At 53.2% G+C, this 23,203-nt stretch overlaps 1 protein-coding gene across 1 annotated transcript in view; it reads right to left on the bottom strand.

Moving 5' to 3' along the window:
• Window positions 1-2,233: 2,233 nt before the first annotated feature.
• The window catches only part of ca10a (carbonic anhydrase Xa), a 187,789-nt gene continuing 166,819 nt past the window's right edge, over window positions 2,234-23,203 (bottom strand). Inside the window, exons 5-9 of the mRNA XM_052033203.1 lie at window positions 13,429-13,524; window positions 11,929-12,001; window positions 8,981-9,135; window positions 6,668-6,842; window positions 2,234-3,259 (exon numbers count right to left, since the gene is read on the bottom strand). Coding sequence (XP_051889163.1) covers window positions 3,237-3,259; window positions 6,668-6,842; window positions 8,981-9,135; window positions 11,929-12,001; window positions 13,429-13,524 — 522 coding nt within the window. The 3' untranslated portion in view covers window positions 2,234-3,236. The remainder of the gene's footprint in view (window positions 3,260-6,667; window positions 6,843-8,980; window positions 9,136-11,928; window positions 12,002-13,428; window positions 13,525-23,203) is intronic.

The following is a 23,203-nucleotide window of genomic DNA, read 5'->3' as shown; positions in this document are numbered from 1 at the left end:
AACAGTGACAGTGGAACAAATCGATCTGCTTCATCGGGTGGGAATACCAGATTTCACCATTGAAACCTGACCCACTTGGGCTGCAGTTTGACGCAGCAGATTCCATTCGGTGTTTTGTGAACTGAGTTTAATCTGGGTGGAATTTTTTCTGGTTATTGAGGTGATATTTGAGGGGGCACCGCTGTGGAGCTCCTAACTGATTGTACTCAGACATTTGTGCACAGATTACAACTGTGGCCTGAAGTTAAATGAAAAGCCACTTCCCTCTTTGAGGGAACTTCTGGTTGCCTCATTATAGGAAGAATGTGGAAGCTTTAGAGAGGGTGCAGAGGAGATTTACCAGGATGCTGCCTGGATTGGAGAGCATGTCTTATGAGGATAGGTTGAGTGAGCTAGGGCTTTTCTCTTTGGAGAGGAGGAGGATGGGAGGTGACTTGATAGAGGTGCACAAGATGATAAGAGGCATAGATCGAGTGGACAGTCAGAGACTTTTTCCCAGGGTGACAATGGTGAACACGAGGGGACATAATTTTAAGGTGATTGGAGGAAGATATAAGGGGGATGTCAGGGGTAAATTTTTTACACAGAGAGTGGTGGGTGCGTGGAACTCACTGCATGCAGAGGTTATGGGGGCAGATACATTAGGGACATTTAAGATACTCTTAGATAGACACATGAATGATAGAGAAATGGAGGGCTACGTGGGAGGGAAGGGTTAAATAGATCTTAGAGCAGGATAAAATGTCGGCACAACATTGTGGGCCGAAGGGCCTGTTCTGTGCTGTAGTGTTCTATGTTCTATTCCTCCTCTTTGCCGGTTATCTAAGACCAAGTGAGTTCCTCTGTCTCTCCTCTGGAGCTGAGGTCTGGCCACAGCCTCGGGCCGACTCTCTCCCCATTGCCCTGAGGCCGAGATTTCACTCCATTGCTATTTGCGGATCTTGCTGTGTACAAAATGTTTCCCCTCTGTTGCAGCTGCACCTACACTTGGCAAGTGTTCCAGTCGTATGACACAGGAACGGTCCGAGTGTTTTGAGGGAGTAACTAATGGAATTGATGTGGTACATTTGAACTATCAGAAGGATTTGATGCCAAACCAGGGTATTAAACAAAATTGGAGTGCACGGTAGTCGGGGGTAATATACTGGTTAACGAGAAAGATGAGTAGGAACGAGTGGGTCATTTTCGGGTGTGGAGGCTGTGAGCAGAGGGATTGGTGCTGGGACCCAGCTGTTCACGTCCGTATCAATGAAGAGATCAAGTGTAATATATCCAAGTCTGCCGATGATCCAAAGCTGGGTGGTGGCGTGGGATATGGGGACGTGCAGAGGCTTCAGGAGTAGTGACAGGGGAGGGAATGAGGGAGGACCCGGCAGATGAAATCTCACGGGGAAAAATGTGAGCGCGTTCCCTTTTCATTACTTTTAAATTGTGAGAGATTGAAAAATGCAGCAAACAATTGGTAGTTTGTTGGACCTTATCGCAAGAACATTTAAGTACAAGAGAGGAGACATCTTGCCCCAATTATAGATGCACTGGTGGGACCAGCAGAGGAACCTTGTGCATGAGACGGGTCTCCCTCCCCGAGGACAGAGACAGAAGGATCACAGCGAGGGTTCACCTCTGCTCCTGGGAATGGGGTCGTACTGTTCACAGGATGGAAGGTGATTTCATGAAGACAGACACAACTCATTACGGAGCTTGACAGGGAAGGCGTATTGGGCACAGCAGAGTGAGGGCCATTCAGCCCAAGGGAGACAGCAGGGTGCAGGCTATTCAGCCCGTCAGAGACAGCAGGGTGCAGGCCATTCAACCCATCAGGGACAGCAGGATGTGGGCCATTCAACCCATGGGAGACAGCAGGGTGCAGGCCTTTCAGCCCATTGGGAACAGCAGGGTGCAGGCCTTTCAGCCCATCAGGGACAGCAGGGTGCAGGCCATTCAGCCCATTGGGGACAGCAGGGTGCAAGCTTTTCGGCACATTGGGGACAGCAGGGTGTGGGCCATTCAGCCCATTGGGAACAGCAGGGTGTGGGCCATTCAGCCCATCAGGGACAGCAGGGTGTGGGCCATTGAGCCCTACAGCCAGTCCAGCATTGGAACATGTCCTGGGTAGTTTGTACAGGACGGGGCTTCTCTGGGCCCATGTAAGGACGATTGGGGCAAAGCTGGGCCAGTGCCCCCACATATCCTGCCCCTGACATTGCAATAAACACCTGGTGGATACGCTGCATGAATTTTTCAAACACATTTATTGAGCTCTCGACATTAAAACCAAACACAGTGTATGAACATTGTAAACAATGAACATAAAAGGCATCAGCTGAATCAGTACCGGAGTGAGTGGATGAGGGTGGTGATACCTCGACCCTCCAACGCTGCAGGAGCTCACCTCTCCCTGTGCCAGTATATTTACAGGGTTCAGCGCTGCGGTGTTGACTCTCCTGTTTCACCGCTGAAAGCAGTGTTGAACTCAGTGGTGGGGCGGGGGGGGGGTGGTGACCCCTCATTTCTCCTCCACCTCCCCCCCCCACTCCCCTCGTCCCTCCACACCCCCACTCCCTCAGCCCTCTGGAACCTCCTTGATTCAAGGTTTGGGAGCCACGCTGGATGACGTAATGGAAATGAAGAGTTTCAGCTGGGACTCAGGAGCACAATTTGAACACGTACACTGGTAGGTTTCTTCTCTAGCAGATGTCAACCGGTGTGGTTTTAGCAAGAAGTCCGCATATATACAAAGATCATCAACGTCCCTCTGGTTAATTCTAGTTACAGCAGAGGTTGCTACCTTCAAATTTGTAGGTGAAATTTTCAGAAGGAAGGTCTTCAACCTGAAACATTACCTCTGTTTCTCTCCACAGACGCTGCCTGACCTGCTGAGTGTTTTCCAGCATTTCCTGTTTTATATTTAAAATTTATAGATTTTGTTTTTCAATCGTCTCCCCCCCCCCACCCGCTTCAAAACTGTATCAAAACCACGGTTGCTTGTTAAATGATTTATTTTAATACCCCGACTCTAAAATTAATAATTATAAGTCTAGTTGTATTTTTCTGGCCACCTTGAAAGTTGGTTTGATGATGTTCGTTGTGTATCAAAAGTTTGTCTCTCCAAGGTGATTGCAAAAGGTCAAAGCCCAGCCAAGTGGGAGCGACGGGAATTGTTGTCCTTGTAATGCAGATCCACAGCCCGACTGTCTCACCAGGGGTAAGTTCCAATAGATATGGTGGTGGCTGTCTTACTTTAGCAACCATTCATTAACTGAAAGAGAGATGGGGAGAGATGTTGTATAACGTCCTTCATCTTATTTAAACAAGCAACTTTCACAGAGTGATCGAAAAGAAGCCTTGACTATAACTGGCCTTCATCGGTCAGGGCACTGGGTATAGGAGTGGGAAGTTACGTTACAGTTGTACAAGATGCTGGTGAGACCACACTTGGAATATTGTGTACAGTATTGGTTGCCCTGTTGTAAGAAAGACATCATTAAACTGAAGAGAGTGCAGAGATTTATGAGGATGCTGCCAGGACTTGAGGGCCTGAGTCATAGGAAGAGGTTGGACAGGCTAGGACTTTATTCCTTGGAATGTAGACTAAATAGGGTGAACACACACAGTCTTTTTCCAGGAAGGAGAATTAAAAACTAGACGGCATAGGTTTAAGGTGAGAGATCAAAGACTTAATTGGGACCTGAGGGGCAAATCCTTCACGCAGAGGTTGGCCAGTATATGGAACGAGCTGCCAGAGGAAGTGGTCGAAGCAGGTACATTAACAACGTTCAAAAGACATGTTAATAAGTCCATGGATAGGAGGGGTTTAGAAGGATATGGGCCAAATGCCAGCAAAATGGGACTAGTTTGATGGGTACCATGATTAGCATGGACGAGTTGGGCTGAAGGGCCTGTATCTGTGCTGTATTACTCTATGACTCCATAACAAAGAAGCACCCTGCTAACAGAGCTGAAAACAACTGACGCTGCCCCCTGGCGGAGCTCAACCACGTCAGGTTGAGTTTATTGCCATGGGCACAGGTACGGCGAGGTACAGGGAATTTGTTGCAGCAGCATCACGGGCACACGCCACTTCCCTACAACCGTCAAGTTCTTGAACCGACCTGCTGCCTCAGTAACGCAGCCAACATAATCGAGGATCCCTCCCTCCCCGGTCACTCTCTCTTCTCCCTCCTCCCATCAGGCAGAAGATACAAAAGCCTGAAAGCACGTTCCACCAGGCCCAAGGACAGCTTCTATCCTGCTGTGACACTATATTCTGCATTCTGTAATTGTCTTCCTTTCATACTACCTCGATGTACTTATGTATGGAATGATCTGTCTGGATGGCTCGCAAGCAACATTTTTCATTGTGTCTCGGTAAACGTGACAATAATAAACCAGTTACCAACAGTCCTAACCCGACCCCAGCAACAGAACTCTGTGGATCACCTCTTCAACTACCATGGACTCGTCTCTGATTGTGTTTTGTGCTTTCACTAATGTCTTGTTTTGCATACTCTTTTTCCTTCACTGTCTTCTCTAATTTATGTTCTGTGTGCACATAACTGATTTCACCCATCTCTGTGCCCTTTCCCACCAGGCTGTCGCACCGTCTCGCCATCATCTCTCCCCGTCCAGGACACTGGCACCGGTACCGTTTCCTGATCACTCCTCTCCCTCGAGGAACCAGCACAGGGCCAGGCCATTCGCTCCATCTGCTCCGTGCTCCACATGGCCCCTTCCCTCAGCTCCCTCCGAACATCCTCACGTTCCTTTCATCCAAATGCCTATCCAGGAGGCTATGACGTGTCTCCAACACCGCTCAGCCCAGACGCAGAGGATGCTTAATGGCTGCTTAACAACAACTTGCATTTATATAACACCTTAAAAAAGCTTCCCAAGAGCGTAACCAAACAAAGCTTGACCAAACAACGCAAGGCAGCGGGCAAAATCTCACTCAGTCGGGCCATGGCGAGGGAGGGAGTGCAGAAACCCAGCTGTTGAAGGCGTGACTGCAGGTGATGGGATAATTAAGTTCAGGGCTGACCGTGAGGCCAGAATTCAGGGACTGCAGAGATCTCAGGCGGAGGAAGGTACAATGAAAGGACAGAACTCCAGAGGGATTTCAAAGCAAGGACATCTTCAAGATGCGGTGCCTCAAGAAGGCGGCATCCATCTCCAAGGACCCTCACCACCCGGGACATACCCCCTTCGTGTTACTACCATTGGGGAGGAGGTACAGGAGCCTGAAGACCCACACTCAATGTTTCAGGAACAGCTTCTTCCCCTCCGCCATCAGATTTCTGAACGGTCCATGAACCCATGAACACTACCTCGTTATTCCTCATTTGCACTATTTATTTATTTTGTAACTTACAGTAATTTTATGTCTTTGCACTGTGTTTACATCACGTAAGTCAGTGATAATAAATCTGATTCTGATTCTGCAAGAAAAGGAATTTAAAAACTGCCAAGTAGCCTGTGAGAGGTGAACCCTGTATATTAGGACACAGAGTCTCCGATGGCCCTTAAATTGCAGACGGCAGATTGAGTCAGTCTGTCCGGATTGGTTCCTGGGACGTCCGTAGAGGAGAGATTGGGTCAACTGGGCTTGTCGTCACTGGAGCAACAGACAATCTGCTGGAGGAACTCAGCGGGTTGAGCAGCATCTGTGGGGAGAGAGGAATCGTCGACGTTCGGGGTCGAGACCCTGCATCAGGACTGTAGATCCAGAAGGCAACAGCTCCTCACATCCAGGGACATCCTGAGGCTGGAACCTGGATCCGGCTCCGACCCGATGCCACTGGCTCGCTGCAGGAGTGTGACACACAACCACCAACACCTCCCCACTGGCACAGGGCACCTGGCACCAAGCTGAGAGGAAGCTGTTGGATTCTGGATCTATGCACCTCTGGACCTCACGGGGCAGGGGTGAGAGGGGATTTACAGAGGGGGGTGTTGGCAGGGGCACTGAGAGGGCTCAGGGAGAGCAGAGCGTACTGAGGGAGAGATGGGGCAAATAGTGAGGGGCTACAGTAACTGGGACTGCAGGTGTACTGCAGGGGGTGCAGTCAAAGTCGAGTTTATTGTCACCTGCTCAGGTCTCTGTCCAATGAAAAACTTACTTGCAGCAGCATCAGGGACACAATATTTGCAAGAAAAACGTTAAACAAATTAAGCAAAATTATATCAGAAAGGACACAATGAGAAGAAAAAAGAACAAAGTCCATTGTATCAACATACAAGACGTTGGAGGAACTCAGTGGGTCAGGCAGCAGCTGTGGGGGGAAGTGGACAGTCGATTTCCTTCCAAAGATGCTGCCTGACCTGTCGAGTTCTTCCAGGATTTGGTGCATCGCTCCAGATTTCCAGCATCTGCAGTCTCCCGTGTCTCTGAAAGTCCATGTAGTGCAAAGTGGTCCCAGTGTTGCTAAACTGCACTACTCAGGGTTGTGCTGGTCGGTTCAAGAACCGAATGGTTGAAGGGAAGTCGCTGTTCCTGAACCTGGTGGTGTGGGACTTCAGGCTTCTGTACCTCCTGCCCAATGGGAGCTGTGAGAAGATGGCCCGGCGCGGAGGGAAGGATGTGGAGCGGATACAGGGAGGGTTTTGGGGGTGTCGGACAGTAGTGGAGGGCTGGGTGAAGGCGGCGAGGAGGTGCAGGGCACGGCCTTACCTCGGTACTGAAGCTTCTGTGCTCGGTTGTTGGGGCAGTCCTTCCCCTGCAGGCTGAAGTTGATGTTGGTCCGGATGCAGCGGTTGCGCAGAGGCTGCACGGGTCGGAAGTTGTCACTCATGCTCAGGAAAATCTGCGAGGGCTGGTTCTGGCTCAACAGTCTTAAGGAGTGCATCTGAGAGAGAGGGAGGGAGGGAGAGAGCGAGGAAGAGAGGGAGGGAAGGAGAGATCCAACTTTAGTGCTGACCCTCACTGGGGGACGGTCCCACACACACACTGACCCTCACTGGGGGACAGTCCCACACACACTGACCCTCACTGGGGGACGGTCCCACACACACACTGACCCTCACTGGGGGACGGTCCCACACACACTGACCTTCACTGGGGGACAGACCCACACACACTGACCCTCACTGGGGGACAGTCCCACACACACTGACCCTCACTGGGAGACAGACCCACACACACTGACCCTCACTGGGGGACAGAACCACACACACTGACCCTCACTGGGGGACGGTCCCACACACACTGACCCTCACTGGGGGACGGTCCCACACACACACTGACCCTCACTGGGGGACGGTCCCACACACACACTGACCTTCACTGGGGGACGGTCCCACACACACACTGACCCTCACTGGGGGATGGTCCCACACACACACTGACCCTCAGTGAGCCTAATCTGTAAGAGTGGAATTCGCACGTTCTTCGTGTAACCATGTGGGTTTCCCCCGGGTGCTCCGGCTTCCTCCCACATCCCAAAGATGTGCGGCTCAGTGGGTAAATTACCGTTAGTGTGTGGCTGAGGGGTGGAATCCGGGGGCAGTTGATGGGAGTGTGGGAGAATGGGTTACAGGGGAATGGGATTGCTGTGTGAGCCGGCATAGACTCGATGGGCTGAATGGTCTCCCATGTTGTGGGGAAACATGGAATCTGAAGTCCCTCATCTCTGGAATCATTTTGGTAAATCTCTTCCACACTTTGTCCGAAGCCCCTCCAGCTGTGGTGTGGTGTCCAGGACTGGCCACACTATTCCAGCTGTGGCCGGGCTAATGTTTTGCACAAGGTCCTTGTGTCTTCTCGCTGTTGTATCCTGTGTCTCTGTAAAGAAAGCCCAGACCTTGTGCACGTTTTGAACCACTTTTTCAAGCTGTGGGTAGAAGGCCCCCGGATTGCTCAGTTTCTGTATCCCGTTCGGAATTCTGCCCCCTGGTTGCCTCCTCTCACACTTCCAGAGATGCAGCCCCTCCCACTCGCCAAGGTCTGGCACCGAGCCAGCTCTCCTCCATTACCGGCCTCTTCACTGTTCACATCAGCTTCAGGGTTTGTGTCATCTGCGGCTTTGGAAAATGTGCTCTGGGCTCCGGTCCAAGGTCATGGATGTAAAGTACAATAAGCAGTGGTCCTAGTAGCAGCCCTGAGCATCACACCTTACCTGCCCTCTCCCTGTAACCAGCAGCCGTCCACTCCCTCTGTCCCGGTGCCTAGTCAATGTTGTATCCCGACTGCTACACACCCTCTTACGCCACAGCCTTCAGTCTAGAGACAGCTTGGTTTTTGACACTCTGTCCAATGCATTTTCGAAATCTAAACGGACCACGTCCGCTGTGTTGCTTGCTCTCTCTCTCTCTCTCTCTCTCCCTGCAGCAGTAGGGCTGCAGGGAGGGTTGGGGAAGGGTGGGCAGGGGCAGTGAGTGGGGTGGGGGCAGCCAGTCCGATCACACTGCCGTCTGTGTATGGAGCAATGCCGGACCTCTCCCCCTCAGAGCGCAGGAGAACTGATGCCACATCCCACCTTCTATTCCCTGCTGCCTCAGGGTCTGTGCGCTGGGGCTGCGATGACGACATTGAGACCCCCTGCCTCCTGTCTCTGAGCACACCACAGCTGACCACCAGGGAGAAAGCGTCTGTTCTGCCAGTGGGAATGGTCAGCAGTGCTCGTTCTTCGGGAAGGTTCCAAGTTCCAAGATTAACTCCTTGGCCAAGCTTCAGAGCAGACAGAATTAGACTGAAACCTTACGGAAATCCCGCTGGGCACTGTGGGAAGGACTTAATTAAGACATTGGGAAGGGAAGTTTGCTCCTCTGATGCTGTAGCGTTCCAGGCTGTGTTCATTCCCCATCCCTGGGTTACCGGGAGCGCCGCGCTGTCAGAGGACCGATGCTGAGGGAGTGGCAGGTTTTTGGGGATGTGTGCTCCAGACAGGGGTGAAACCAGTTGAGGTCTGAACGTGGACCCGGGACTGGGGCCTGAACGTGGACCCGGGACTGGGGCCTGAACGTGGACCCGGGGCTGGGGCCTTACCTGCATCCGCGTGATATAGACTGGCTTGTTCATTATAACCCAGGTCACCGTCTCGTGACAGGGCGGCACCGTCATTGAGCCCTCGTACGTGATGAAGCTGGGGGTCTCTGGGTACAGCCCCTCGATGTTTAACCCTTGCAGTAAGTAGGCATCATCTGGGGAAAGAAGCACAGAGTCGTGCAGGTCCCAGACCAGTGACCGTGGCAACCTTGAGGCCCATCTGCACCGGTTCCAATTACCTGCTTCAGGCTGGTATCCCCCTACCCCTCCCCTACCCCTCTCCCACCCCTCCCCCACCCCTCCCCTACCCCTCGCCCACCCCTCCCACCCCTCTCCCACCCCTCTCCTACCCCTCCCACCTCTCTCCCACCCCTCCCACCCCTCTCCTACCCCTCCCCTACCCCTCTCCCACCCCTCCCCCAGCCCTCCCCCACCCCTCCCCCACCCCTCCCCTACCCCTCTCCTATCCCACCCTCCCACCCCTCTCCCACCCCTCCCCCACCCCTCCCACCCCTCTCCTACCCCTCTCCCACCCCTCCCCCACCCCTCCCCTACCCCTCTCCTATCCCACCCCTCCCACCCCTCCCCCACCCCTCCCCCACCCCTCCCACCCCTCTCCTACCCCTCTCCCACCCCTCCCCCACCCCTCCCCTACCCCTCTCCTATCCCACCCCTCCCACCCCTCTCCCACCCCTCCCCCACCCCTCCCACCCCTCTCCTACCCCTCCCCCACCCCTCCCACCCCTCTCCTACCCCTCTCCCATCCCTCCCCCAGCCCTCCCCCACCCCTCCCCTACCCCTCTCCTATCCCACCCCTCTCCTACCCCTCCCCCACCCCTCTCCCACCCCTCCCCCAGCCCTCCCCCACCCCTCCCCCACCCCTCTCCTACCCCTCCCCCACCCCTCTCCCACCCCTCCCCCAGCCCTTCCCCACCCCTCCCCCACCCCTCTCCCACCCCTCTCCCACCCCTCCCCCAGCCCTCCCCCACCCCTCCCCTACCCCTCTCCTTCCCCGTTCCTACCCCTCTCCCACCCCTCCCACCCCTCCCCTACCCCTCTCCCACCCCTCTCCTACCCCCCTCCCACCCCTCCCCTACCCCTCTCCCACCCCTCTCCTACCCCCCTCCCACCCCTCCCCTACCCCTCTCCCACCCCTCTCCTACCCCTCCCCTACCCTCTCTCACCCCGCTTCTACCCTGCTCCTACGCCTCCCTTACCCCTCCTCTGCCCCTCTCCTTCCCCGTTCCTACCCCTCTCCCACCCCTCTCCCACCCCTCTCCTACCCCTCTCCTACCCCTCTCCTCCCCCAGTACCTGTCCAAACACCTTTAAATGTTGTAATTGCATTTGCCTCACCAACTCTTCTCGTAGCTGGTCCCAAATATTCCCCACCCCCTGTGTGAGAAACTTACCTTTCCATTTCCTCCCTCTCACCTGACACCTGTGCCCTTCAGTTCCAGGCTCCTCTGCCCTGGGAAAAAGTTTCCGACTATCTATCCTATTTACGCCCCTCCTGATTTTCCATAAGGTCACCCCTCAGCCTCCTACATTCCAGTGAGGACAAACCCCAGCCCATCTAATGTCTCCCTATAACTAAAGCCCTCCATTCTGGGCAACATCCGGTGAGTCTCTTCTGCAGCCTCTCTATTGCTGCCACATCCGTCCTGTAGTGTGGCGACCAGGACTGTACGCGATACTCCAAGGAGTTGACCTTATGCACAGAATTTCTGACTATTCTCCACTAACTGCACTTTTTTCTGGAGAAATTGCCCCGCCTTTACTGGAGGAAATTGCGGAAATTTCTGTTTCTGCTGCTCCTTGAGCAGAGCTCGTTCGCTGTGAACTGCATTTGTTTGGTGTGTGGCAGGATGTCCGCTGTGTCAGATGGCCCTGCCCTGCTGCCTCTCAGTGACTGAGGCAGCGTTGTCAATCAGCTCTCCGTAAGTAGAATTGGAATCACAATTTGACTTCTGGTGTGAAGTTTCCCTCACATCCAGGAGATAAATCTTTCATTCTTGGAGACCCCAGGGAAACGTTGGAGAGTTAGCAACTGCCAAGCACCTGCACTGTCTGCCGTGGCCTCTGGATCTCCTGGTTGCCAGCCATTTTAATTCCCCGCCCCATTCCCACCCCAACCTGTCTGGCCTCAGCCTCCTCCACTGCCAGGGAGAGGCCAAACTAGAGGAACAGCCCCTCGTAATCTGCCCGGGGGGGTCTCAACTTCTCCTACTTCAGGTCACCTGCTCCCTCGGTCCCTTTCCTCTGTCCTCCTGATCCACCCAGTTCGTCCTGCACCCACCCCCGCCCCCCTCACCCTGTTCCTTTCCCCTCCCCCACTCACTCCATCCACCCCTCACCCACCCCATAAAGACCATTTGACCATCTCTCCGCCCCAGCCCTCCCCACGGCCATCCTCCTCCCACTCCTGTCCCCTTGGGCTCTCCCTCCCATCTCTCCCCATCTACCCATCCTCACTTCATCTATTTACCCTCCAACTGTCTCGTTATTTGTCCCCATGTGACACTCTCTCTCTCTCTCATGTCTATCTCTAGCTCTGTCCACCTATACCTCTCTCACACTCTCTCCCCCCTCCCTCTTTCTCACTCTCTCTCTCTTTTCCTCTTTCACTCTCTATCTCTCCCTCCTCTCTCCCCACCCTCTCTCTTTCTGTCTTTCCCCACCCTCTCTCTCCCTCTCTCCCCCTCCCTCTCCCTACCCTCTCTCTCCCTCCTGCCACCCCCTCTCTCTCCCTCTCTCTCTCCCCTCCCTCTCTCTCTCCCCCTCTCTCTCTCTCTCTATCTCTCTCCACCCCATCTCTCTCTTCCCCCCTCTCCCTGTCTCTCTCCCTCTCTCTCACATTCCCTCTCTACCTCTCCTGAGCTCCACTTCTGACTGTATGTGTGGCCACTGGGAGTGTTGGGCTTTTACCACACGTGGTGCTTCACGTACTTTTGTAGGTGATCCTCGTGATGGTGTCCCTGTTGAGCATCCTGTTGAGGAAGGGGTTCGCTGTGTCAGACACCTGGAACAGAGAAAGGAGACATTCACACTGACCCCTCACACACCCCCCACCCTTGGCCCCTCCCCCTCACACCCCCTACCCTCAGACCCTTCCCCTCACAGACACCCCCCACCCTCAGACCCTCCCCCTCACACCCCCCCCACCCTCAGACCCTCCCCCTCATACACACCCCCCACCCTTAGACCTTTCCCCCTCACAGACACCCCCATCCTCCTCGTCACAGACACCCCTCACTCTCCCTCGGAGGGATGTTGGGATGCAAGTCCATAGCTCCCTGAAAGTGGTGATCTGGATAGGGTGGTAAGGAAGGTATGCAGTGTATTGAGTGTAAATATTGAGAGGTTGCAGCTGTATAAAACTTTGGTCATGCCATGTTTGGAGTATTGCGTGCAGTTCTGGTCGCCCCATTACAGGAAGGATGCGGAGGCTTTGGAGAGGGTACAGAAAAGGTTCACCAGGATGCTGCCTGGATTAGAGGACATGAGCTATAAGGAGAGGTTGGACAAACTTGGGCTGCTTTCTCTGGAGTGTCAGTGGCAGAGGGGAGACCTGATAGAGGTTTATAAAATTATGACACAGAGACAGTGTAGATAGAGTCTTTTTTCCAGGGTGGAAATGTCAAATTCCAGAGGGCATAGGCTTACGACAAGAGGGGGAAGGTTTAAAGGTGAATGAGGCAAGTTTTATTACACAGGGAGTGGTGGGTGCCTGGAACGGGCTGCCAGGGGAGCTGGTGGAAACAGATATGGTTCTATGTTCGATGCCTTATGTAACTGGGGGATCGTACAAATTCCATACAGAGTGTGCCGGAGGTTGGGATTGAACCCGGGTCACTGGAACTGTGAGGCACCAGTTCTAGTGGCTGTGTACACCACAGATCTGTCCATGAGTCTCTGATGGGCACCGGTCCAAAGTGGGCTGAGTGAATGAGCATCAAGGACCAGGGATCACATTCCCCTGCCCCAAATGAACAAACACAAGATGCTGGAGGAACTCAGCAGGCCAGGCAGCATCAGTCCTGAAGAAGGGTCCTGACCCGAAACGCTGACCGCCTGCTTTTCTGCACGGATGCTGCCTGGCCTCCTGAGTTCCTCCAGCACCATCGTGTTTTTCATCTTGATTCCAGCATCGGCAGTCCTTTGTTTCTCTCGTATCCCTGCTGCAAGATACATTTTTGAAGGTAGATAAATTTTTGAAAGGTGTGGGATTGGGGGCTTTGGGGATCCGGCTGGGAGGAGGAGCTGGTCCTGTGGCAGATCAGCCATGATCACATGGAATGGTAGGGCAGGCTTGAGGGGCCGAGTGGTCTACTTCTGCTCCCAAGCCCCTGCAGTCTGCACACACGGCATGGCCCACCCACCCTCCCACCCAGAGAAGTAGAACAGGAACGCTCCCACCCCACAGCCTAACCCAGTGCATCCACTGACCTTTATAAAGATGGAGACCACCACCAGACCATTGGGACTTCTGGAGGCTTCGGTGACATTCGTGTACAGCTCGTGGTTGTAGTGCACCAGCTGCACCTGCAGGGAGAGGAGCATCAACATCTGTCAGCAGCATCTGTCAGCAACATCCGTTGGGCCGTCTCCTGCCGTTTGTTCTGCAGGACTGCGATTCGACGCTATGAGCGACCAAAGGCTGCCTAACCCCAGGGACCTCACCCTCTCCCCCACCCCAATCTACTTTCCCCAGTTCTTGCTTATTACTATTGTAACTAGCCTTTCCCCAATTTAACACTTTCACCCAACAACCAGTTTTATCCTTATTCGTAACCACATTGAAACATATGATCTCTGTTATGATTACTATTCACAAAATGCTCCCCCACTGAAATCTTGATCACCTAGCCCGGCTCATTCCCCAGTACGAGGTCCAGTCTGGTCCCATCCCCAGATGGACTATCTACATATTGTTTCGAGAACCCCTCCTGGATGCAGCTAACAAATTCTGGCCCACCTAAGCTCCTGGCACTAAGGGAGTCCCAGACAATATTGGGGAAGATGAAGTCACCCACTACATTAACCTTGTTGGTTTGACATTGTCCTGTGACCTGCCTCCACATCTGTTCCTCCGTCTCCCGCTGGCTACTGGGAGGCCCACGGTATAACTGCTCTACCCACGGTCAGTCTGGTGCAGGGCAACATCCCCCTCGATGCTCCAAACCAAACCATAAGGCCCTGCAGCATGGAAAGAGGTCATTTGACCCATCACACTGGTGCTGGCCATCCACCTGAAGAGATCATAGAGTCATAGAGAGATACGGCATGGAAACAGGCCCTTCGGCCCATCGCATCCACACTGACCATCAACTGATGTTACACTAATCCCATTTTATTCTCCCCACATTCCCACCAACTCTCCCCAGATTCTACCCCTCGCCTGTTCACTTGGGACAATTTACAGTCGCCAATTAGCTACCGACCCGCATGTCTTTGGGATGTGGGAGGAAACCGGAGCTATCCAATCTCCCTCCACCCCACAACTCTACTTTCTTCAGACGGTCGTGGAATTTTCCCTTCAAACATCCACCCTCCCTTCTTTCACCCACGTATGTCCAGACATTTTCCGAACAATGATTCCAAGTTACCAGCTCCATCGCAGTGCCCAGTTGCTGTAGCCTCCTGCTGAGACATCACACACAAAGTCACGTGGAACATAGAACAGTACAACACAGGAACAGGCCCTTCAGCCCACCATGTCTGTGCTGAACACGATGTCAAATTAAACTAATCCCATCTGCCTGCACGTGATCCATATCCCTCCATCCCCTGCATATTCATGTGTCTGTCTAAATGCCTCTTAAATGCCTCTACTGTATCTGCCTCCACCCCACCCCTGGCAGTGAGTTCCAGGCACCCACCATTCTCTGTGTATAAAACTTGCCTCGCACATCTTTAAACTTTTCCCCTCTCTTCTTAAAGTCATGCCCCCTAGTATTTGACATTTCTACCCTGGAAAAAAGACTCTGTCTACCTCATCTATTCCTCTCATAATTTTATAAACCTCCATCAGTTGTCCCCGAATCATGAAGAAGGCATGCCAGCAGCTCTACTTTGTTAGGAGTCTGAGGAGATTCGGCATGTCACCAAAGACTTACAAATTTCTACAGACGCACGGTGGAGAGCATTCTGACTGGTTGCATCACCGCCTGGTACGGAAGCTCCTATGTGCAGGATCAAAAGAGGCTGCAGAGGGTTGTAGACTCAGCCAGCTCCATCACAGGCACAACCCTCCCCACCATCGAGGACATCTTCAAGAGGCGGTGCCTCAAGAAGGCGGCATCCATCACTAAGGACCCTCACCACCCGGAACATGCCCTCTTCTCATTACTACCATTGGGGAGGAGGTACAGGAGCCTGAAGACCCACACTCAACGATTCAGGAACAGCTTCTTCCCCTCTGCCATCAGATTTCTGAACGGTCCATGAACCCATGAACACTACCTTGTTATTCCTTTTTGTTTGCACTATTTATTTACTTTTGTAATTTATAGTAATTTTATGTCTTTGCACTGTACTGCTGCCGCAAAACAACAAATTTCACAACATATGTCAGTGATAATAAACCTGATTCTGATTCCTCAGTGTCCAACGCTCCAGAGAAAACAACCCAAATGTGTCCACCCTCTCCTTATAGCTTATACCCTCTAATCCAGGCAGCATCCTGGTGAACCTCCTCTGCACCCTCCAAAGCCTCCACATCCTTCCTGTAATGGGGGCAACCAGTCTCGCACTGCTTCACCTCCCATTATTCATACAGAAACAGCCCTGAGCTTCCCACCAACATTGTCCCACCAGGAGCCCCTTGACCTTTGCAGATGGTGACTTGAACACTTCCAATCCTTTTGTTTTCTTGGAAAACTCACAAAACCATAAAAAGCAACACAAATGTCAAAGGCAGCGCTGAAAATCCTCAGCGGCCCGGCAATGGTGAGCGGACCCAGGCACTCAGAGAGACGGATTTTTTTCTTCTCTAAAGGTCTTCTTAAACATTAATGAGACACTCAGCTAAAGAGCAAGGAATGGCCCAGCTCATTAGTCAGTGAGGAAGTGACAGGATGAACTTTTTAACATCGAGGAGGTGAGTGAAATGTCCGGCTGACATTTTTAAATGTTGTTGCTGTTGTGGGGATGGTGGAGTTGAGTTGTTAACTGTGTGGCTGGTTGCTGACGTTCTCACTTCTGTTCCGCTAAACAGCCACCCCTCGAGGAAGGGGATTCGGTGAGCGAGAGGAAGGAGTGTCACGGGAGTGTAGATGGCTGCATTCTGCACCGACAGCGGCTCCCCAGACAAAACCATGCGTGAGACGAAGACATGGACCTAACCATGAAGCCCTCTGGCAGGGAAGGAGGCCATTTGACCCATTGCATCAGTGCTAGCTCTCTTCCAATTCAGTTTGCCACCTCCTGTCCTTCAGCTGTTCTTCAAGGATCACCCTCCCCCAATCCAAACCCCTGGCCCTCACATACATCCCAACAATAATCCCAGAATGCCGGCTCCATTTGAATGCCTGGTTGTTCTCAGCTGCCATTATATGGACAGGAGACGCCTGTCTCCTTCACGTCTCCAGTGGGAGTAGGTTAGAACCTAGAACAGTACAGCTCAGGAACAGGTCCTTCGGCCCACCATGTCTGTGCCGGACATGATGCTGAATTAAACTAGGGCCACAGGAAATTCTGCAGACGCTGGAGTCTGGAGCAACACACAAAAAGTGCTGGAGGAACTCAGCAGGTCAGGCAACATCCATGGAGGGAAATGAACAGTCTACGTTTCGGGCTGAGACCCTTCATCAGGACTGGAAAGGAAGAGGGCAGAAGCCAGAATAGGAGGGTGGGGGGAGGGGGAGGAGAACACGCAGGCAGGGGAGAGGTGAGTCCAGGTGAGAGGGGGAAGGTAGTGGGTGGTGGTGGGGAAGATGTAATAAGCTGAGAGGTGATCGGTAGAAGAGGCAAAGGGCTGAAGGGGGAATCCGTTGGGAGAGGGCAGTGGACCATGGAATATAGGATGGGGGAAGGGAGGAGATAGGCAGGTCATCAAGCGGGGGAAGGGAGCCATGGGAATAAGGGAAGACAAAGTAGTGCAGGGGTGGGGTGCGCGAAGAAAAATGGGTGGGGTTATGGGAAGTTAAACTAATCCCTTTTGCCGCATATTCACATACCTCTCTAAAAGCCTCTTGAACACCCCTATCGTACCTGCCTCCACCACCGCCCCAGGCAGCACATTCCAGGCACCCACCACTCTCTGTGTAAAAAAACTTGCCCCGCACGTCTTCCTTAAACTTTCCCCCTCTCACCTTAAAGCTTTGCCCTCTGGTATTGCACGTTTCTACCGTGGGAAAAAGACTGTCTCTACTCCATCCATGCCTCTCATAATTTTATAAACGTTTATCAGGTCTCTCCTCAGCCTCTGACGCTCCAGGGAGAAAGAGCAATCCAGTTTGGATCCAGTTTAAAAGGCATTTGGACAGGTCCATGGATAAGAAAGGCCTGGAGGGATATGGGCCAAACGCTGGCAAATGGGACTAGCTGAGATGGGAAGCTTGGTCAGCATGGACCTGTTGGGCCGAAGGGCCATGCTGTCTGACTCTACGGCTCCGGGACTATGTCCTAGGGTGGTAATTTTTGCCTTCAGTATCTTCCCTGGGAACCTCTCTACCCGAACAGGGCAGGAGAGGGGCAAGAGTCAACGAACTAACCAAGGTGTCACAGCCTGCTCCAGATTATCCACATACCCCTCCCTGAACTCACTATAAGATACCCTTATTAGTCACAGCATAACGGTTTACAGCGCCAGCGACCCGGGTCCAATTCCGGCCGCTGTCTGTAAGGAGTTTGTACGTTCTCCCCGTGTCTGCGTGGGTTTCCTCCGGGTGCTCCGGTTTCCTCCCACATTCCAAAGGCGTACGGGTTAGGAAGTTGTGGGCATGTTATGTTGGCGCCGGAAGCGTGGCGACACTTGCGGGCTGCCCCCCAGAACATGTGACTAATAAAGGTATCTTATCTTATCTTACATGTACATCAAAACGCACAGTGAAATGCATCGTTTGCGTAGTGTTCTGGGGGCAGCCCGCAAGTGTCGCCACGCTTCCGGTGCCAACATAGCATGCCCACAACTTCCTAACCCGTACGTCTTTGGAATGTGGGAGGAAACCGGAGCACCCGGAGGAAACCCACACAGACGTAGGGAGAACATACAAACTCCTTACAGACAGCGGCCGGAATTGGACCCGGGTCGCTGGCGCTGTAAGGCGTTATGCTAACCGCTACACTGCCGTATCTGCAAGGAGTGAGGGCTGTAGGAATGCACACAACATCACAGGCCAAACAGTACTGGTGAAGAGCGCTGGCTGATCCAGAGACACACAGTGCAAGCAATCCAGTCCTGAAAACCAGTGTCCTACTCAGTGAGAAAGTCTAGGCCTGTTTCACACAATGGGAGAGCTTTCAAATTCACTTATGGAACTGGAGAAAACGTAGTTACACACTAAGAATCTGACAAAGCAATTCTGTGTGAACGGAGAAATCTGTGCTCTGTCATCGTCTGACACTTGCTGTGAGATTGTGAATTGTTAAATAATTAAAATGCGCAAATTTAGTTTAATATTGGTGTTGGAATAAATGTATTTAATTCACTGCAGCATTTTACACGGTGATCAGTTCACAGTTAATGACGACAGCAGTGGTTTAACTCCTGGATTCAGGGGGTTGGGGAGTATCCGGGACACCCATCTGGTTCGCTGGGTTCCAGCCGGCTAACATGATGCACTCTGCCTAATGTTCCACAACAATGCATGGCATGAAACAGAGAGCAGGGAGCATCAGGCATCCAGATGGAAACTAATAACATTTGATGACATAATTTCCTCACAGCTCCAGAACCATCGCACCCCCCCCCCCCCCCCCCCCCCCCCACCGCCCCGCCAGAACAGCTCAATGGGCAGCACCTCAGACATCCCATTCATCAGTTCAGTCAGGAGCTCAACACCCCCACATCTTTATCAGGTCACTCAGTCTATGTCTCCCCACCTACAAATCTGTCCCCTTATCTACTGACAAATCAGTCCGTCCATCTGTCTGTTTATCTATCTATCTATCTATCTATCTATCTATCTATCTATCTATCTATCTATCTATCTATCTATCTATCTATCTATCTATCTATCTATCTATCTATCTATCTATCTATCTATCTATCTATCTATCTATCTCTGTGTCTATCTATCTATCTATACGTGTAAATGAAAAAACTGCAGACACTGGAAATCTGAAAGAAAATCAGCAAACGTTGGAAACACCCAGGTCTTCAGCCTGAAACATTGCCTCTGTTTTTCTCCCCACAGACACTGCCGGACCTGCTGAGTGTCTCCAGCATTCTCTGCCTCTGTCTCTACACCTGTCAGCCTCCCTGTGCACCCCCATTACAAGCAGTGGAGCAGTCACGTTGGAATCCTCTGTCACAGGCTTTCAACGTTCAAGCAACACTAAACATATCCCCCAGTATTCATTTCAGCTCGTTCAAAGTCTGGTGGACTGGGAGAGCCTGTCTGTTTAGTGTTGTAGGCAGGAATTGTTTCTGAAAGGAACTGTGACTTCTATTATTTGTAGATTTCCTAAATCAAGTAATGATGTGTCGGAGAGTGTGCCATCAGCAGGGAAGCTCACTACTGGCAGTGCACGTTACAGTTAGTGAGTGAAAACCCAAGCACAGTGCGCTGCTGATGTTTGGACACTCGGCTGGCAGTCAGAATTCTGTGCTGCTCAGACAGCCCCTTCTGTTTCCTTCCTCGAACCAAGGAAACGTGAAGGTTACTCCAGCCCGCACCGATCCACAGACCCCATTCCAAGCCGGGGCCTCACTCACACGGAGGCCTTCCCACTCCCTGGCCTGGTTGTGCCAAGAATTCCTGGGGCCTGGATCACTGCCGGCTGAGGTCACCCATGGGTGCAAGGTTCCGGAAGGTCCCGGGCCCCCAGTGCCCGGTGGGGACCGGCGAGTGGGCGATCGATGGAGGGTGTGGCGGGTGATTCCACTGGCCTGGTGACCCTCTACACCGGCAACAAGGGCTCGTCAGCAGCTGGAGTCACAGAGACACAGCATGGAAACAGGCCCTCCTCTCTCTCCTTCTCCACAGACGCTGCCTGACCAGCTGAGCATTTTGTGTGCTTATTCCTTGTCCTTCTGTCTTCATCCTTAAGAACATGAGAACTAGGAGCAGGAGTCGGCCATCCGGCCTGTCGAACCTGCTCCGCCATTCAATAAGATCACGGCTGATCTGGCCGTGGACTCAGGTCCACATACCTGCCTTTTCCCCATAACCCTTGATTCCCCCACTATGCAAAAATCTATCCAACTGTGTCTTAAATATATTTAATGAGGCAGCCTCCACTTCCCTGGGCAGAGAATTCCACAGATTCACTACTCTCTGGGAAAAGCAGTTTCTCTTCATTTCCGTCCTAAATCTATTCCCCCAAATCTTGAGGCTATATCCCCTAGTTTTAGTCTCACTTACCAGTGGAAACAACCTTCCTGCCTCTATCTTAGAACATAGAACATAGAACAGTACAGCACAGAACAGGCCCTTCGGCCCACAATGTTGTGCCGATATAGCTATTCCCTCCTACCTATGGAATGCCCATATCCCTCTATCCAATACCAACATGTAATTTTCTTTTCCAAAGGAGGTTTATTCCATGATTGCAGCATCACATTAGTACAGTGTTACAGTGCTCCACGATTCACACTATTTACAGTTTCAACTTATAACAATCATCTCTATCCAAAACACACTTGAGCCCCTGAGGTGCCCACCGGTCCTGGAATCCCCCAATGTACCCGTGGATACCGCGTGCTCCCTCTCCAGGGACACATGGGCACGGACATAACCCCGGGAGAGGGGCGGGCAATCGGCTCGGGCAGAACCCTCGACTGCCCGTTGCCCGGACCCGTGAATGGCCACCTTGGGGCTGGGCCCAGGAGCAGACCCACTAGGAGATCCCCCGAGTGACCCATCCCCTCTGCACCAGGTGACCGAAGATCTGGAGCGTGGGGCTAAAATGCAGCCAGAACCTGAGGAGCAGACCCTTCAGATACTCAGACAGGGTCTGCGACCTCTCACACTCGTATACACACCATGCACCGCCTCCTCCCAGCTGCAGAGACAACAGGCGGTTGGGGAGTCTGCAAACCGACTTAAGAATCTGTTGTACAGTACTGCTCTGTGAAACACTCCCCACCCCAGGTCCTCAGGGGACCTCCCCTGGGGACCTCCCTCATTGCCAGATGGGAGACCGGATCACCACAGTGTGCCGGGATGGAAACAACATGTGAACCAGGAGCAGGAGTCGGCCACTCGGCCCCTCTGACCTGTCCCAGACTGTTGCTCCAACACCTACACCCAGATCATCGGACAAAGTAGTCAGCATTGATCCCAATCCCTGTGGAATGACCCAGGCAGGGAGTGTGTTCCGGCAATCCAATCAGCCTGGCACTGCCTTGTCTCCCGTCTCGCAGGTGGCCGGCTCTGAACCCAGCTCGGGGTTTGACCCCGGGGACCACAGGCCCTGTGTGACAGGGAGGTCCCCTCTGCTGTAACCTGCGCACTGCGGCTCCTGTGTGCACCGAGTCTATCACCGACTCAACCCAGCACGGAAGCAGGCCCTTCGGCCCAACTCATACATGCCAACCCAAGGTGCCCATCCAAGCTCTCACAGCACCCTCTCCCATCAGCCCTTCTCATTAGATGACCCACTCCAGAAAAGGGATGTTACTGGCATCTATTGCCCCCGATTAGATGTGGGTGGGGTGAGCCGCCTCCTCGAACCACCTGCCACCCTTCCGGTGAGGGTGGTCCCGCAGTGTGAGTGGTGGGGCCACTCAGTGCCTCGGTGGCCCTCTCCAACCCCACTGGCGGCCTGGAGTCACACATGCAGTGGACTGGGTGGGGGTCCGTCTCCAGGTCAGGGGATCAGGGTGGGGTGAGGGGGCTTTCCTTACTGCTTTGGGGCGTACAATGTTTGTCCGTCCACAAGCTCACACCAGACCTCTCTCTCTGGCTACAGGGAAGGGGTGACCCAGGTCCTACTCGCTCCCCACACCGATCCCTGTTACTGCCACTGCCCCCACCCCCACCCCCCCACCAACTAGCTGCCTTCCCCCTCCTGTGACAGGACCATGCTCACCCTGGGCACCCACTTCATCCCCACAAGGCTACATCAGCCAGTGCAGGGCACCCCGCCCCCACCTCGCTCTACTATAGCACTGTGCCTCAGGACCCTGCCGCGGCCGGGCGTGAGTTCTGGGCGCAGTATGGCTCCACTCCAAAGGCAGTGTTCGTGGCTGCCTGAGTCACGGCCTTCCTCTCCCCTGCGTCTGCTGCAAGTGTTAACGTGGCTTTGGTGAGGCCAAGGGGGAGCAGCTTCCACTGGCAGGAGGCTGGTGGGGAGAATCCAGGCTGGTGAGCCATGGAAAGAGTCCATTTGGCCCACTGAATATGTGCTAGCAATCATAGAGGCATAGGGTCATCGAGTTACACAGTATGACCCAACTTGTCCACGGTGCCTTCCTGAGCCGGTCCCATTTGCCTGCCTTTGACCTGCATCTCTCTAAACTCTTCCTATCTGTGCACCTGTCTAAATGTCTGTTAAACGTTGTAACTGTACCTGCCTCTACCACTTCCTCTGGCAGCTCGTTCCACACACCCACCACCCTCTGTGTGAAAGACTTGTCCCTCAGGTCCCCTTGAACTCTTTCCCCTCGCACCTTAAACCTGTGTCCTCCAGTTTTAGACTCCCCTACCCTGGGGAAAAGACTGCGACCATCCACCCTATCAATGCCCCTCATGATTTCACGAACCTCTCTAAGGTCACCCCTCAGCCTGTTCCTGTCAGGCCTGGTTTCCGTGCTTCCCACAACTCTGAAAATCAATTTCCTTCCAGTTGCTGATTGCCTCTGCCTCCAGCTCTCCCTGGGCAGCGAGTTCCTAATCATCGCCATCCTGTGGGTACAAAACTCTCTTCCATCGCCCCTCAGGACGCCTTGTCCATCACTTGGAGCCTGACAACCCCCCCTCCTTCCACAGATCCCCTCTCCCCCTCTCCCTGCTCCATCTTCTCACTGGGGGGATGGGGAAACGTTCCCTGAAGCAGCCAGCACTGCCACCTGCAGACTCCGGTTTCATCTCATGTTTCCTCCCACCGGGATTCT

The sequence above is a fragment of the Pristis pectinata genome, chromosome 18, assembly GCF_009764475.1.
Source record: "Pristis pectinata isolate sPriPec2 chromosome 18, sPriPec2.1.pri, whole genome shotgun sequence".
Taxonomy (NCBI): Eukaryota; Metazoa; Chordata; class Chondrichthyes; order Rhinopristiformes; family Pristidae; genus Pristis; species Pristis pectinata.
The sequence above is the reverse complement of the archived record's forward strand: the minus strand, read 5'-3'. Positions and strand labels throughout refer to the sequence as shown.